The sequence below is a fragment of the Alnus glutinosa genome, chromosome 1 (assembly GCF_958979055.1).
Source record: "Alnus glutinosa chromosome 1, dhAlnGlut1.1, whole genome shotgun sequence".
NCBI classification, from domain to species: Eukaryota; Viridiplantae; Streptophyta; class Magnoliopsida; order Fagales; family Betulaceae; genus Alnus; species Alnus glutinosa.
Window position 1 is genome coordinate 40,437,979 of NC_084886.1, and position 18,641 is coordinate 40,456,619.

The following is an 18,641-nucleotide window of genomic DNA, read 5'->3' on the forward strand; positions in this document are numbered from 1 at the left end:
TCCTTATTAATTTATACGATTACATATCACAATTTTGGTTAAAAATCCCGACGGCAAGTATACAGAGGAAGAGCATATATAGCAGGGCCGGCTCAACTATAAGGCGAGTTAAGCGGTCGCCTAAGGCCTCCAAAGACAGGTTTGTTTGAAAAAAAAAAAAAAAAAAAAAAAAAAAGCCTAATCATAATTTGAAACGGTTTTTTTTCAATGGAATGAGTCCTCAAAGACAAGTTTGTTTGAAAAAATAAAAATAAAAAAACCTAATCATAAGCTAAAATGGTTTTCATGATTAGGTTTTTTCCAATGGAATAAGGCCCCCAAAGATAGGTTTGTTTGAAAAAAAAAAAAAAAAAAAAAAAAAAAAAAAAAAAAAACCCAATCATAATTTGGAATGGTTTTGAAAAAATAAAAGGTTAAATACACTTCTGGCCTCTGAGATTTGGAAACTTTATTTTTTAGTACCTGAGTTTTAAATACACATCTCTTCTTTTTCTTTTTTTTAATTTTTTTAATTTTTAATTAATTTTTGAAGATTTTTTTATTCTTTTATACTAAAACATGTGTCAACCCTCAGGGGTTAACACCTGGCAGGCCGTTAGTTTTTGGATGGAAAATTTGACAGAGGTACGAATTTGGTCTTTTCCCAAAACGGAGATATCATCTGTGATGCGAATTGAAACTTAGGTACTAAAAAATAAAGTTTCCAAAACACAGGGACCAGAAGTGTATTTAACCCAAAAATAAAATAAGCATGATCTCTTCTTTGGAAACTCTTTAACTTCAATAGAAAATAAATAGTTAGAAATCCAAGAATACAACAATTAATTCTAACAAAAAAAAAAGTACATTTTCTCTCTTATTAGAAGACTAAACTAAAAGAATGTGGATTACAATGAAGCCAATGAAGAGATCGAGTGGGGCTCACTGAAAAAAGTCTCGTTTAAAATTCTCACCTTAGGCCCCAAAATATATCAAGCTGGTACTTTATATCAGGGACGGATGGAGGGGGGGGCTGGCAGGGGCCATGGCCCCCCCCAAATTTCCTAAAAATAAAATAAAATTATTAGGTAGAAAAAAAAAATTCTAAAAAATTAAAAAATATAAGGTAAAATTAAAAATTTAGCTTATTTGGCCCCTACCAAAAAATATTTTTTGGCCATTGGCCCCTGTCCATAAGAACTTCTAGCTCCGTCCCTGCTTTATATGGCATGCGTTAAGAAATATTGATTTAATAAAAGGCTCCACCTCATTGGAATTTGGATCATTTCCATTTGAAATGGAGAGAACCTCTCCATTTAGTGTAAAAATGAGGGTATAGTTATCTTTTCACATTCTTACATAATGTGAAAAGATAACTATACCCTCATTTTTACACTAAATGAAAAAATTCCCGTCAAATTTATACTTTTTCCTCAAAATTAATTATACCATACTGAAAATGTAAAGTCGTACATTGGGGTGGGGTGGGCACTTAATTGACACCGAAAATAGGGTAAATTGTGGGGGCAAAAAGCTGAACAAATGTGCCGCCGGAAACCATAATGGAAGTGGTGAAATTCTAACACAAATTAAGCATAAATCAGTTTGTCTCCGGACAATATGAATCCGGCTGGGAAAGGGAATCGGATGTCTGTACAGCCATTTCTAGGTGGTCCTCATAAAAATGAAGGTGGCGGTCTTAAACCGCAGTACTTTAAAAGCCAGTCAATATGCATGGGAGCCATTAATAAGCACGACGAAGTTAAAAGCATGCAGTACTGACATGAAATGCCATTGATAACAATTCGGCGCAGTCCAGCTGCCGTCAGCTGCAAGAGTCATAGGTTTGGAGTTAGGATACATATGCCATTCACGGCAATGACTTTTAACATACAAAATCGCAAAGCACTAATGTTGGATCGGAGTACGCAACAGTGCCACTCTAGTTAGGGAAATGCTTGATGAGGACACTCATCTGTCCCCCATCATCCATTTATAATAAAATAATAATTTTTTATTAAAAAGTAAGCTTTGATGTGATATCAAAACTTACTTTTTAATAAAAAATTATTATTACATTATAAAAGGCTCACAGGGGACGGATGACCGTCCCTGTGTAGCAAGACTCCTCTAGTTATGTGAATGGTTCTTACAACATGTTTTACCGGGTGCGGTTTCGAATGTCTAACTATCGGCCACCAATTAATTTTCAGATGAAATAGTTAAAGGTCCGATTCAACAAATTAAATGGTATTAGGATTAGAGTCATGGGTTCGAGTCGTGGGAGCGTCACGTTGAGAGAAGGATTATCAGAGTAACGACTCTTAAAACATGCCTTGCAATGTATGATTTCAAATGCCATAAAAGGCTTCGATATTTCTCGTTGGCCACGGGCCAATTAATTTTCAGATAAGATGATCGAACGCTCGATACAACAATTAACAATATTTCTTAGTAAATCTCAAATCCCTGCTACAAGCCGGGAAGTCTTCAATTCTGATCTTACCCGCATTAAATAGGAGTTATGAGATGTGTGGAAAACCTGGATGAAGCCTCAAGGGTCTCACGAGCTCCTGGCTAAATCTCTAGATCGAGTAAGGCAATCCACTAGCAACATGGGGGGCAATCAATAAGAACATGAAGTACTTCGTCATCTTTACCACGCAAGTTGTGGTCCAAACTCCAAAATAAGAAGGCCCGGCGACCGCAGCGGCGGGGCCAGAATTTTAATTAATAAAATGACAAAATTAAAAGATTGATAGAGTTGAAAAAGAAAAAAAAAAAAAAAAAAAAGAGGTAAAAATATAACGAAATGTAATTTGTAATTAATTATCATTTAAAACATATAAAAGTAATTTGTAATTTATTTTTTTATACCTAGCATTAATTTATTCAGTTATTCTCGACGACTTTTCGTGTTTTAAAATTGCTGCATGATTTAAATAATTAACACATCTAATTCTTTGTATATGTGGCTTGCAAATGAAAACAATTATAGGTCACATCACATGCACCTAAATAATTTGCCTGTAATACATTAGATGGTTTGATACGTAATTAAGTACTCATCTAAATAGCATACTCTTTTAATTTCTTTAAAAAAGTTGAATGAAATAATCGTCAATTAATTATGACGTAAATAATACACAACCATAGTGATTATCAAAAATCTTCCAAATTAAATCTAGATCAGAATATCCCACACTTCTTAATATATATAACGTACGACCTTTTTTCAACTTCTGGAAAATAATTTGGAAATCTAGCAAAAGGATGAAAGCTATGCAAGTGGCATCTTCTACTAGCAATGGGAAAAACTCCATCCCAAACAACAACGATGAGTGGCCGGAGATTTTGTGCTAAAGCCTAAAGCTATCTTTCACATTTTCAGGATTTTTCATGGTAAAGAAACTCCCAGATAAAAATCTTATTATTGGAGGAAAATCCACATAAAAAAAAAAAAAAAAAGGGATTAAATGAAATTAAATTTTTACGCATTTATCTTTGTTGAAAATAAACCCAATATTCGTAGAGAATTGTTCTTGCTTTGAGGCAGGTTGTGCAAAAATTTGGCAAATTATAGTATTAGTGTACTTTTGGCCAAACAAGAACAATTTACACCTTTCAGAAAACTTTCATCAAACACTCTCTGCACAAATTTCAGACGCCCACGAGTAGCATAGAAATGAACCAACCCATTTCGAACTACCAAATCCAATGTAATGGTTATGTTTATTTTTGAGGTTTTTGACTAAATTTCTGATGGAATGTAATGAAAAAGATATGGAGAAATAGAGTAATTTATGGAATGGATGTAATGTTTTGGATGGATCAGTATATTAAGTACAATGGATAATGAACGTGATTTATGGTGCGTTTGAGGTTGCGATTTCGTAAATAAAAAGTGTAATTTTAAATCAAAACGCAGAAAATAAATCGTTTGAGAATTGCGTTTTTAAAAAAATTACGATTTGAAAACGCAGAAATTTACCTTTTCAAATGACATGCAAGGATGTGTTTTTTTAAAAATGCGAAATTTTAAAGGCTAACTTGCCAATTTAAATGACAAACTGAGATTTTGCCAAACATTAAATTGTGGTTTTAAAAATTATTTTTTTAAATTGCACTTTTTGAAATCATAAATCCAATCAGACCCTCCTTAAAAGTAAGAATCAGAAAGACTTGGGGTCTGTTTGGGCTTGCGATTTCAAAAAGTGCGATTTTAAATAACGATTTTAAAATGTACAATTTGAAAAAAATAATTTTTAAAAACGCAATTAAATGTTTGACAAAATTACAATTTACCTTTTAAAATCACAAATTAGCCTTTAAAATTTTGCGTTTTCAAAAATGCACCATCTTACCTGCAATTTGAAAAAGCAGATTTTTTACGTTTTCAAATCGCAATTTTTAAAATGCAGTTTCTAAACGATTTATGTTCTACAATTTAGTTTAAAACCGCACTTATTATCTACAAAATCGCAATTTTAAACGCACCATTATTCAAAGAGACACCCCCCAAAAGAAAGAAGAGAAAACAGGAATTTGGCAAATTGTTTTCCCATACCCATGCCTTAATTATTTCTCATGGGCATCTTTACGCACTTCACTACGCTAATTTTTTTAATATCAATTATTTTTTCTTAATTTGGGCAGCACATGCAATGCATTTATGTATCTTTTCCAATTGCCATGCAAGCCCATACTTTACTTTTTATAAAGAAAGCCCTAGTTTATCAACTTCCATTATAACCTCTATCAGAATACTACCACTTTCACTATTAAAAACAATATCAGTATATTCCTATAGTATAGCTATACATATACATATACGAATATTAAAACGACTCTATAATTATGAGTTTTTGGTTCGAGAGGCCACAGTAATCGGTGTCCAAATCCACAATATGCATTAGAGCACATTTCATTTGTAATGTCTCAACAAGAGTAATCTCCCCCTAGTTACGAGTCAAGACCTGCAAGTATTAATACGACTGGATATGTTAAAAGAGAACAAGTTCTTCATCTTGCTTGCTCCCACAGTGACCACCTTTGTCTCCCATTGCATAATTTGAACACTTCCACACATTACAGCCTTTTTACTGTACATGGATGGAACAGGAAACTCAACTCAACTCAACTCAACTTTCAAACATATATCAGAACAGGTTGGCATTCATATCACTGATAACTTTCCTGAGAGTATCACATTCTTTGGAAACCATTGACTTGAGAACAATGCCGGTGTTAATATTTACCAGTCAAGTATCACAACAATGAAGGCCATCTCGTGCTTTCTCGCAAATGGTTTTATAAGATAGATATGGATGTGCTTCATATCCGTCCAATATCCATTCAGAAAACCAGTTGAATTTACTATACCTTTGTGAGGTGAAAAGATATTTACTGCTGGAATACATATTTTCCTTCAACCTGAAGATTATTTTCTCAGGAAACGCCATCAGTGCAAAGATCAACATTTTACACACTCAGTCTCGCCGAAGATCAACAACATCAAACTTCAAATTGGGGTTCATAAACACATGTGAACAATGCTCATAAATTGGGCTCCCATCAGATGACTCCTCGTGGGGATGAAAGCCACGTTGTTGGCAATGTCTAATCACAGACACACCGCCTGGATCAGATAAATGAAATATGCCATGTGGACTGCAGTAGCATGGAAAACATGTTAGCGTGCTAACTAGTAATATTATAACTAGGATACATAAACTACTAACTATTTATTCCCTTTAATCATATCGATCCCTTAATACACAATCTAGTAACATTGATCAGCACTTTTACTTTCCAAGTGAAAGACCAACTGTTGAATTTGCGAGCCTTTAAGTCTGCACCTAAGGAACAACCATAGAGTCCCAGTTTTTCCCTCTTACATTTGGCACAAATTTGTAGGAGACTCGACGTTATTTGTAACTTACTGTATGCAATTCTTTTCTATCATTCATAAAGGAAAACTCACAATAGTCTGCTAACTCAACGTTATTTGTAACATTAAAGATGATATTATTTGGTTTGCAATTACATTTGAAGCAATAATAACTAGGTGATAAAGGAAAACAAACCTCGAAGTATCAGTAGGAGCCATAACAATTGCAATCGCTTCTGGAAGCATAATCTACAATGACACCACAAAGAAATCCTGTCAGCTATGTATAAATACAAAATAACAAGAGGAAACCAGTGGAACATAAAAAATATGGAAATCTACATGCAGTTTCAGGAAGCAAGCATTTAATGGATCTTTGTCATTACCTCGAACAATTTCATGTTAATGCATAGTTGCATTAGCTTATTAATCAGAATACACATAACCTAATTCATTCAAAAAGATAGAAGACATAATTGTTAAAGAGGTAATAAGGGACATGGCCTTAGGGCCAAGTGACAAAAGGATCCATGTAGCCAAATCCAATTAGTTGGTATTAAAGGCTTAGTTGAGTTGCGTTCATAAAAATTTGAGAACATAAATAAAGAAAAGAAAGCACTGAACTTGCTCCAGTAAAAACTTTCCATCTTAACCAACAGTACTGAACTTTTAAATTAGAAAACAAGTGATCTATCAACAAAGTCTTCAACTAAGCGAAAAGCAGCGGAAGCCAGCAAACATATACCAAGTGATACAATCTGTTACCTGGTAGGAGTAATGAGTGTGCAGATCTACTGATGACATGAAGCAGGTCTGTGATGGGTGTGTCTGGAATTCAAAATAGTAACAAACAGAATGGTCAAAAAAAAACCAAAAAATACAGCTACCAACAAAATATCCATAGAAAAAACAAAAATGGTTAAGGGGTTAAAAAACTGAAGGCAAGTAATCTACAAGTTGTCTTTCCAACAATCATCATTTTCAAAATAATTTTTTAGGAAAAGTACACATACCCTCCTCAAACTACAACTTCACTGTCAATGTGCCCCCAAAACTATCAATTGTGTCAATGCCCCCCCCCTATACTACCAAAAAATGTCAATGTCCCCCCTAAAACCAATAAAAAGACAAAAATAACCTACAAAAAGTTTCAATAAGACAAATATATCCTTGTGAATTCGAAAAAGAAAACTAAAACAAAAAAAAAAAACAATATCGAAAAAAGGGAAAATTACACTTTACCCCCCCTAATGTATCCACCTATTAGCGATTTGATGCCCAATGTTCAATTTTTGGTAAATGACCCCCCTAATGTTAACGTGTGGCAATGTGGACCTTCCGTCCACACGCCCGTCATTTTAAGACAATTTTGCCACTCCTTCGTGTTGTCCGTCTCTCTCTCACACCAAATATTAAAACAATACAGCCATTCCACCACGTGTAGCCATTCCTGCCAAAGTCCATCACCATCCTCACCTCAATCTCCTCCCTTACGACTCCTTTCCTCCTTCCACCGCCGGCTTAATCGCCACTCCAACCTCTTCTTTTTTTTAGATGAATAACTCCAACCTCTTCGACCAGCATCGTCGCATTCATTCACTGCTCAGCGTAAAGCGGCCACGTGACCGGTGGTGTGGGAATTTTCTGGTAGAACGGGTGTGGCCATCAAAGTTGTTGAAAGAAGCTTGGATGATGAATTCGATTCAAACTCGTTGGGATTGTTTGAGAAATGCGTACGTGCTTTTGGCCCGCACATGAGCCTTGCTGCTTCATCATACGCTCGTGTTGCATCCTTTGCCTTTTCAAATGTGCGTAGCCATACTCTCGTCTTCCTGGACATCACAAATATGTACACACACAAAAAGTTTCTTCAGTACAAAAACCTAAAGAATTCACATCCGCAAGATGTCTGGTCACTCCTCTCACTCCCTCTCCCTCGCTCTCGCAATCTCTCTCCTCTCTGTGTTTGCATGGTTTCTCTATTGAAGCTTTTTTCTGGGCTATGGGAGTTTCTCAAGCTATTTGGCGTTATGCTACGTGGGCACAAAAACATGTGCCACGTGGGCGCATTTTGGAATGTTTAGGATAATGCAAGACCAATGCAAGAGAAGTAAATGGGTTGCATGGCTGGTTTATTTTCCAACTCTCCTCGCACTAACCTTAAGAGAATAAACAGAAGAGACCCATTTACTCGTTTAGCCAACTCGGGTGGGCTTAATCTGTTCAATATATTTGAACTAGAGGCCACTGGGCGTACCCTTTTCGTTTGGGTTGCCTTTGTACCACCGTCGGATATATTTATTATCCTTTTAAAATTATTTATTTACCCTTAGTGAAACCATCCTACAGATAACAATGTCCATGTCATCATGCAAAGCTCCATGCTTGCAGGGGCTGGCACATTCAAGCATTGGATGTTCCAATCTCATGAATCCTTCACATATTTTCAACCCAAAATTCTATAAGAATGGCTCATTAAGACATCCAAGGTACTTCGTATTGGTTGAAAGGAAGGTCACATCTGATGTGGGTCTAATGAAAGCGCCCATTTAAATTCTTCTAGAAGCATTTGATGTGTGTCATATAACTAAGAAACTGATTTTTGGCATAACTTCTGTGGTATAGGGTGCCAGAGACTTTGCCCTTATATGACATATTGAATGAGTTTCAAAAAGGTCACAGCCACATGGCTGTTGTTGTAAGACGGTGCAACAAGGCAGTAGAGGGGCACCCTGGCAACCCTCTTGAATGTAGGGACCAATTTCATATCTGAGCTGCCATGGAAAGTTTTCCTTGGGCTAAAACTTGTCTGTAAATTAGCTATATGACACACTCTTTTATTATTTTTTCTATATTGTTTAACAATAAATGCTCTCTCTCTCTCTCTCTCTCTACAAACAGATCAAGCATATCAAGTGAAAGACGTGAAAATAAATATTGATGGTGAAAAGCCTTCCCTAGATAAGAATTTTAAGAGCAAGAGAGTACTCCAAAAATGGAAGAGCTTTCCCAACGGTGGGAATAATTCATATAGGGGTGGTTCTAGGAGCAAGAAGTTGTCAGAGGACATGTACCCTGACATCCTGCAGATAGATCGCAATTCGCTCCCAAAAGAAGAAGTTGTTGACGTAATAACAATGGACGATGTCATTGAAGAGCTTTTACAGGTACAAGTGATTAATTTCTGCTTAATTTCCGATATTGTTAATTTCCGAGCTTTTACAAGTACAAGTGACCTTCCTTTCAACCAATACGAAGTACCTTCACGTTCGATATTGTTATGCTTGTAAACGCAAAAGCTGTGGCTTCACCTATGGATGTCTCTCATGTCTCTCGTGGAATTGGCTGACAGTTATGGAAAGAGTTGGTAGTTAGAAGCTGAGAAATGGTCCTCTGTTCACACAATAAAACAGGAGAGAACAGAGGAAAATAATAACACGTACGCAATGCCCATGCATGCATGTACCTGGTTCTCCAATACTCATAAAAATATGTGTGAAAGAGCTCTATATCCAACAACCCAAATGCAGCAATGCACCCATGGACATAACACAGAATCCTTCTAGAGAAAACGTAAGAATCAGTTCAATTGTGATTTGAAGTATTCAACATGTCTTCTTAGCTTCGTATTCTCCCCTATCAGCGTCTTCAGCTTCCAAGGCAGCAAAACGATCTCATTAGGAAATGTGTTTGGATGGTTTGTCTTCATCGCCTTCTATGTAGTTTCAGATTTTACCTTTGATCCGTGAACATTGAATTTGTGCTCTGTTTTTTTTTTTTTTAAATGTTTCATTTCTTGTTGTTTTCCAATGCTTCGACGAAGATGGCGATGGGAAAATTTCAGCTTCAGACTTGGGGCATCGGCTGGGCCTCGTGGGAGGCGGAGATGATCTGTTTTTGCAGGAGGCCAAGTTTGCAGTCGAGGCAACGGGCGGTGGGATGGTTCGACGCCGTTTCACTCGGCCCCTTGCGGCATTTTCTCAGGATCTTGACAAGGCCTAAGGCGAGGCTCTTGGACGGAGTTTTGGAGGCAGTGGACTGGGTCTTGCAGTGAAACGGTTGGTGGCATGTCCTCTTTTGAAACTCACCGTTTTGATCTAGGGGTCATTTTAGAACTGTGCGCTTTAAAAGGTCACGGGCTTTCCGTCTCTTTAGACGGACTAAGTGGACGAAAGGTCCACATTGCCACACGTTGTTAACATTAGGGGGGTCATCTACCAAAAATTGAACATTGGGCGTCAAATCGCTAATAAGTGGATACATCAGGGTGGGTAAAATGTAATTTCCTCTTGAAAAAAAAAAAATTGTTTTTCAAAAAAAAATTAAGAAAAAAAAAAAAGAAGAGAAAAATGAAAATCCAAGAGGGTGGCCCAAACTGAAATTATATAAAACAAAATCTAAGAAAAAAAAATGGAAAACCTTGGTTTTTATTTTTATTTTTTTTTCCTTTTTTAAAAAAAAAAAAATTAAATAATTTTTTGTTTTGTTTTTATATAATTTTCTGAATGGTATTTTTGTCATTGGGGGAACATTGACATTGTTTGATAGTTTTTTTTTTTTGTGGGGGAGGATGGGAGACATTGACAGAATTAGTAGTTTAGGGGGCGCATTGACAATTGAGTGGTAGTTTATGGGGAGTATGTGTATTTTTCCCTAAGTTTTTTCTTTCTTTCTTATTTTTTTCTGTAAGGTATCAACAATCTAAGTATAGCACATCAACTCCTAAACAAAGTCCATGCAGTTTTACTGCTCCCAAAACCAGAGGGGCTAACGCCATCAAGACCAACACTCAAAATAAAATAAGATCATTGAATTATTTCAAAAATATTGTTGAACCAACATTTCAAAAAGTTTGAAGACGAAAGTGAGGATGAGCATGTAAAACTAACAAAAAATATAATTAACAATTACTGGCCATTCAGAGTATACATGCACTTACATGAATCCAACCAAGAGGAAAGAGTGATAATCTGTCTTGAACTTCAAATATTTCTTCTTCATTCAAAGTTTGACACTGAAACAGAAAGGGGTTTCAATTTGTTACTGTTGATGTCACATAAATACAAGTTGTATATAATAAAATCCTGCCACAATAACAGTTAAGGAGCACATATTAAAAAGGGAATAAGAACTAATCTTGCATGTGAATGAATGTCCAAGAATCTCAAATTCTTCATAACACCTAAACATTTGACAATTCTAATGCATCCTCAGTATTCTTTCAGCATTCCATTGGTTCAAAACCAATAAAATTGCTTACACAGCAGCAGGAGGGCAAAAACTTAAATTTTTTTTTTTTATATAAGCGAGGGCATAAACTTAAATGTAACTTGAAAGAGGGAGAAAGAGGACATAAACCAAGATATTAATGGCTAACTGTCTTACCGAATCTGAAGTTGACTCCTGCTTTGGGACTATAAGCGTAGTGATATGAAAAACCCTGTTTTTCTACAGCCACATGACATTGGAAGTATAAGAAACAATGTGATCAACTTTCAACCCACTTGTAACTTCTGTTTTCCTAGCAAAATACAGTATCATAAATATTTGAGCAATGATTGAATATCACCCAAAGAAACAACTTTTCACCACTTTCCCTATGTGGTGGGGGACCATCTTGCCACATAGGCAAGGTGGTGAAAAGTTGTATTTTTAGGTGGTATTCAATCATTACTCTAAATATTTAGTTAGTCTTACCAGAGAACCCGCAAGAACGCCACATGTCTCTAAATTCTTCTCGGTGTTCGCCCGAGCCAATCTCAAGAAATCTTCCATCAATTTTACAGGCTGCAATGTAAATTGAATGAACAACCATCATATCCATAAAGAATTACAAGCAGATGACCCTTAAAAGTAGAAAGGAAAAATTATCATAATGTTGCCAAGAAATCGGCAATTTTTTTTTCCTGAATATATAAAACAAGAGTCAGCACAGAAGCCTACAATGTGTAGATGCTGATATGAATCAGAACTTTGCATCCCATCTTGAGAAGATATAGCTGGTCCAGGTCTCGGATCTGCAACTTTTGATGGAGGAATTGGACAAACATCCTGCTGCAATTGAGCAAGGACAGGGGGAACGAAAGGTTGCTTCACCAACTGCAAAGGATCTTCCCTTGCTTCATTGATCAACGGAGAACACGATTCCTCAGCAGGATGTAGCCATCTACCATCATCCAAGGAGAGTACTGACTCCATTGTAGATCCGACCCCTCCAGCATCACCATCTTTTGCTGCCACAATATCACATTGTCCAGCCTGATTCGGGCTATTACCACGCATAAAAAAATTGTAAATGTCACAGGCAGCCACAATTTAGGAAGAAACTTGTAAAAAAAGTAGCATGCTAAATAGTCAATTTTTTGAACTCATTTTACTGCCATGTAAGAAAATTGTAAAACGTACAAATAGGTAAAATAAGTAGAAAAAGTTTGAAGGTTTAGTTAAGAATGGATGACGTCAGCAGAAGTCCTTACCTTAAATTTTTTTTTTTGATAAGTAAGAAAAGTCCTTACCTTAAATTTTCAGAATGGGTCAAGTCCTTATTGCTTGGATAATGAACCTGTATTCATCATAGCCTTCATTAGTTCATGGAGTGTGGCCCAGTCCAAAAGAACATATGTATTTTAAGAAGAAGAAAAGTAAACAAACAATTCACCTTTATTTCTGCACTAGGACCAAGCCACTGACCCCGAAGACCAGTTGGACCTAAGAATGAGTGTCTAGACAAAGTTTCCTTCTTTGGAGGAGGTAAACTAAGAGATCTGTACATTCCAAAATTAATTGTTGTGAATAAGCCTTGCAGAAATTACAATACCAAAAGTAGATTTGTTTAGCGATTTTATATTTACAACCAGTTCAATTTAGGCAAGTACATGACCTAGTCTCTTCAGATTACCAGTATAATATAACATACAAAATTATATACGTAGCTTAAACAAAAGCAATGAACGGATGAACTAAAAGAAAGCACAATGAGTCAAATTAGGGGGGGGATAAAAGCAGCCAGAGGAGCAACACCTACCTAATAATTATGAAGCATTTCTGAAGTTCACATCAAGGTGAAAAACCTTAAGGTATTAAACTTAAAGTGGCAGTCTCTTCAGGAATCATATCACAAAGCCAAGAGTCAGTAAAAATGCTGCTGCACCTTTCTTAACTTGATTCTCAAGGCATACACCTCTTGCTACTAATCTTTCACATTTAACTTTTAAGTCCCGTGGGATGTTTCATTACAAGGTTATTTTCAAAAACTCCTTGATAGGATTAGGATTTCCTTGAATGTCAATAAGTGGATAGATAAAAATGAATAGAAGATTCCTTTAAAGGGGTCCATACCATTGATTTAATCTTTGCTGTAGGGTTCTTAAAAGTGCATGTTGTAGAATAGAGTAAAAGCTCCATGGAAGGAGCTCACATAAAGAGTAAATACCAACTTCTACAATCTGTACTTATTACAAGGCACAAAATCATTCGGGTCTTAATCAGCTCGTGTTAGGTGAAATATGAGCAGGTTCAAAAAGGTAAAATAAAATTCACGCATTGACACCTGAACTTGATAAACCCAACCAAGGCCATCTAAATTGTAGCACCCCAACCAACCTGTCACTCTTTAAAGCTTCCAAGCCCCACTCCCCTTAGTGGGAGAACAAAAATCTGGATTAATGTATAAAAGGCCAAAACCAGTTACAGTACAAATTTGCTAAACCCAACTATCATGAATAGTAGGTACAATTAATCACTATAGCAAACACTAATTAATCCAACAGAATTTTGCTTTAGTAGCCTCCCCTAGGTTGACGTTGCCTTGCACGTCTGTGGTTGACGTAGCTTTCTCTCCTCTAACCAAGTTTTCTGAGTTGGGCGAGTCTTCGAAGGAGCCAATGGTGGCCCTTGATCAGCATGGGGCTCAGCACGAAGGGGAGTCCAAGATCGTGAAACGTGCGATGGAGATTGGCCCTTTGTTGGGGATTTCATGGGAATCAGTTACTTGATCTCTTGACAACCCTTGATAAGGAACATTGTCGAGAGGTCCCCGCTACTCCTTCCAAACGTGGTACAAAAGGCAGAAGGGAAGTTACAAACTTGGAATGTTCCATCACTTTTGAAGGCTCTAGCGTGGCAAAGGAAAGAGGGCTCTGTCAGCATTATGAGGTTTGGCTTGTAATGTCAAGGGTGCCTTCTTGTAGTTTTTGGTGGGTTTTAAGGGTGGGGTGGGGGTTGTTGTTTTGGGCTTTTGTGGGTCGCTGTTTCCTTTTTGTTTTCTTTTTTCTTGGTATTCCTTTTGTAAACTTCTTGTGTACTTAGGAGCGCTTTACGCTTTTAATATAATTTGACATTACTTATAAAAAAAAAATGGAATTTTGCTTCAATGCAAAAAGAATTAAAATCCTTATCAAGAAACCGCAAATGTCATATGCACCCATGTGAGATTGTACTTGGAACCTGACCCTCCGCCCTTGTTTAGGGGGGATGGGATAAAATTATATAACCATCATAAATCTTCTGATTTCCTTCAATTTGAAGATTAATTTATCCAAATCAGAGATAGTTCCAATTGGTGAAGTGAATGATTACGAAAGTTTGGCTAGTACCCTTGGGTGTAGGGTGGATATGCTGCCAATGAAGTACTAAAGTCTTCCTTTAGGAGTATCATATAAGTCCACCTCAATGAAGCGACATTGTAGAAAAAATGGAAAGGCATTTGGCTGGTTGGAAGAGGTTGTATTTGTCAAAGGGAGGTATGTTGACCTTGATTAAAAGTAGTTTGTCCGATTTGCCTACGTACTATTTGTCCCTATTCCACATTCTGATTGATGTGGCAAAAAGGGTTGAAAAACTTCAAAGAGACTATTTATGAGGAGGTATCGATGATGAGTTTAAGTTCCATTTAGTTAATTGGTCGAAGATTTGTTCTCCGAAGTTGCCGAGTGGCATGGGGGCAAGAAATCTGACTCAGTTCAACTAAACTCTTCTGGGTAAGAGGTCATGGCGTTACACTACAGAGAGGGAGGCTTTGTCTCCTTGGAGGTGGAAGCAAAATATGAAAGCAAGAGTGGAGGTTGGTGTTCTAAGGGGGTGATGGGACCCTTCAGAGTAGAAGTGTGGAAACATATTAAGCAAGGGTGGAGAGTTTTTTTTAGATTTGTTAGATATGAAGTGGGAGATAGAACCAAAAAAAGGTTTTGGCATGATCTATAGTGTGGGGACCAGCCTCTGGAGGAAACTTTTCCAGAGTTGTTTAGTATTGCATGTTGTAAGGAGGCGTGGTGGCGGATCATTTGCAGTTCTCTAACGAAAATCTGCAGTTGAATTTATCTTTTATCATTCTTGTACAAGATTGGGAGTTGGACTCAGTGACTCTGTTTTTTGAATTGTTGTACTCTCTCAAAATGAAACAAGGTGGTAAGGATAGTATTTGTTGGATCCCATCTAAGGGGCAAAAGGTTGAAGTAAAGTCATTTTATCAAGCATTGTCCATTTGGGCTTGTTCACCATTTTCTTGAAAGAGTATTTGGAGAGTTAAAGCTCCATCGAGAGTGAGTTTCTTTGTGTGGACAGCGGCACTAGGGAAGATTCCGACTTTGAATAACTTGAGAAAAAGGAAAGTCATAGTGGCGGAAAGGTGTTGTATGTGTAATAGGAGTGGGGAGTCCATAAATCATCTTCTTCTTTATTGCAGTGATCGGAGTAGAATAGGTCATGCCTAGAAGGGTGATAGAGTTATTGACTTGTTCGAGAGGTCAATTGGAAAGTCGTATGGTTTTAGAATCTTGGAGGACAATCCCTTTGTGCTTAATGTGGTGCACATGGGGAGAGCGGAATGCAAGGTGTTTTGAAGATCATGAGACTTCGGTGGAAGAGCTAAAGGATATCATATTCAAATCGCTTCATACATGGATTGGGGCATACAATAGTTCACACTTTTCTAACTTTTCTGAATTTTTGGATTTTTGTTCTTTTTCTCTTGAATAAGGGGTTTCTCTTGTATACTTCATGTGTAGTAGGGTTGCGCCCCTTTGCACTTTTAATGAAATTAATTTACTTATCAAAAAGAAAAGCCAGCAATAAAATCAATTGAAAACATCCAAAATCCAAGGTTAATAGTTCATGGCAAAACATAGAAGGACTATGTCTGTTGCCGTACATAAAGTCATATGCCGCTGCCTCTTCACTAGAAGAGCAATACTCTAAAGGTTAAAAAGCCCTAATCTAGAAAGGGGCTGATTTTGCACTGTACAAAGAAATGACCATTTTAGAGGGGCCTCATGAACCTAGTCGCTGAATGATGAGAGAATTATTAGAATGATATACTCACAGTTTCTGAAACTGCTTCTCAATTTGCATGGAATTGGATGATAAAACCTGAGAATAATCATTGTTATACTTCCATGAAGACTGAGGTGTCATGCCGGCAGGCTGCAGCAACGTGGAAAGAAAAATTATATTTAACAAATTGAAAATTCTACACCAAGAGCAAGAAATATTAGGAAAAATAAAAATAAATAGACTGAAGGCATATGAAAATGAAACTCCCTACAACTCCATATAACATACAAAGAACATTCTGACAAAAAAACATTGTGACTGAGACACCATGCTGAAGAAATAAAGAAAGAAACTGAAAGAAAGCTTCCTAAGCACTATATCGTCAGATAAGAGTAGCATTAAACTTATCAGTTACCAATTTCACATGCTATCAGAGGAGCAGCAGTTTGATCTATACCTGCTTCATATCAAAACTCAAGTAAGAATTTTTATTGACCGCAGGCCATTCCAAACTAGATATCTCTGAACCAAATGAAGTCGATTCTTCGCCATCAAGTTGAGACAATCTAGCTCCAGAATGGGCATTGTTCAGTTCATCCACTCGACGTTGGAATTCTGGCTTCAAAGACTCAAGCTCATCTAGTACTGGTAACAATCTCTGGAATGCAAACATTGACAACAGTATGAAGACATGCCACCATGTATTCCACATTTAAGAAAAATTAAAAAGATATAATGGTATGCCTCACCTTCTTATATCCTGTTCTCTCTTTCAGATGCAGAACCTGGTAATCTCGATGAAATGGTATTGTTTCAGACACCAAACTGCAAAGAGTAAAAAATAAGCTTATGCATTCAAATATAGCAATACCATTTTCAGCAACATGGGAAATGACCGGAAAAATTTTCTTTCGTTACCTGGAATATCTAAGAAGTATGATATACAAATCTAAAACATTATTCTCCTCCCGATAGATACTAGCCTGAGCATACCGAACATCAAAAAGAAAAATAAAAAATCAGCCACTGTAAATAAAAAGATTTGTCACAAAATTCATGCTTAGGCTATAACTAATATTATACAATCAAATTCCGAGATGCGCTATAGACAATATAGGCAAAATTTCAGCAATGCTGAGATTCTACAAAACCTACTGTCACATCTACATCATCTGCGAATATCAGCAATTGCTTCCCATACTCCATTTTGCAATAGAACTCAGAAGCACAGTTATTACTCGCACCTTCAACAAGTTTACCAACACAGTTTCAAGAATTCAGAAGCTTTACAGCTATGAAACCCGAGAGAAGCTAATTTCCCTAGTGAAATAAAACAAAAACCCTAACCGAAAACAACAATGAAATTGAAATTGAAATTGAGATGGATTAATCAGAATTGCATAGATTTAGAGAGAATCAAAGGTTCGATTACTGATTCATGAGAGAATTGGAGGAACCTGTTTGAGGAGATTATCCGCTATCCGGTAGTAATTGCGCAGGGGAATCCGATTGTCGACCTCCACTTTCCGAGCAATCGAGTTCACGTTGATCTTCATCTTCTCCGTCGTCGGCGAGGAAAATGTCTCGCGTCCTGTCTCTATCTCTCTCGGTGTTGAGAGCGTGCGAGTCAAGTTTTTTGAGCGTGCGAAACAAGTTTTAGAGGTTTAAAACTTCCTCGTTTCGGACTTGCAAAAGAAGAAGAAAAAAAAAAAAACTTCCTCGTTTCGGAGAAGGCAACGCCCTTCTATGTCGACATAATGAGGTTTCAGAAAGGTTGTGGTTACGTACGTTAGCGTCCACCGAATGAACTGTTAATCTGTTTTCGAAGTGTAGGGAATTTTTTTTACTTATTATTTATAACTCTACAAATAATTTCGGACAAACTTCATTTATCCATGATGTTTTATTATTTTTACGACCGTAATCTTAAATTTTAAAAAGTTATATTGTGAGCCGTCATGTTTGAAAACTTTGAAATATTACCCCCTCCATTAGGTTTTATGTAAATCTTAACGAAGGACATCAAAATAACAAAGCAAAAATACCATTTATTATTAAAAAAAATTTGGCATTTGCTCCATTTGCTTAGTCGTGGGTTCGGCCCACCATGGCAAGCTTTTTTTAATTATTTAATTAGGGTAATTGTGTAATTTTATAAATTTTATTTGATTTAATCCTAAATCTTAACTGAATGGATAAGTATGGAATCAAAAATTCTTATGGTCAAGGATTAGGGGTAAAAAAACTTGTTAATAGAAGCCCGTAAGCGAAATTTTATTTTTTTTATATGGATCAAATTGTAAATTTTTAAAGTTTGAGAGTACAATTGCAAAAATAATGGAATTTCACGAGGTAAGTAAACTTTCCTTAATAATTTAATAAGAAAAAAAAAATTCTACCCTTTTCATATAAACTACATACAAAGAAAAATCAATTGATATGATTTGGACACTTTTACTTTTACAATCACAATCTCCTGATATGTTTTCCTAGCCGATGGAAT

General features: G+C 36.4%; 1 protein-coding gene across 1 annotated transcript; it reads right to left on the reverse strand.

Moving 5' to 3' along the window:
* Nucleotides 1–4,735: 4,735 nt before the first annotated feature.
* Nucleotides 4,736–17,884, reverse strand: LOC133881195 (AMSH-like ubiquitin thioesterase 3). The gene is made up of 14 exons (XM_062320142.1): nucleotides 17,596–17,884; nucleotides 17,057–17,121; nucleotides 16,888–16,963; nucleotides 16,596–16,796; nucleotides 16,188–16,288; nucleotides 12,528–12,633; nucleotides 12,385–12,431; nucleotides 11,813–12,137; nucleotides 11,567–11,656; nucleotides 11,255–11,317; nucleotides 10,809–10,883; nucleotides 6,635–6,697; nucleotides 6,066–6,118; nucleotides 4,736–5,649 (listed from the first exon to the last, which is right to left on the reverse strand). The coding sequence occupies exons 1-14, from the start codon at nucleotides 17,692–17,694 to the stop codon at nucleotides 5,469–5,471; spliced, it is 1,545 nt and encodes a 514-aa protein (XP_062176126.1). The 5' UTR covers nucleotides 17,695–17,884; the 3' UTR covers nucleotides 4,736–5,468.
* Nucleotides 17,885–18,641: the final 757 nt, after the last annotated feature.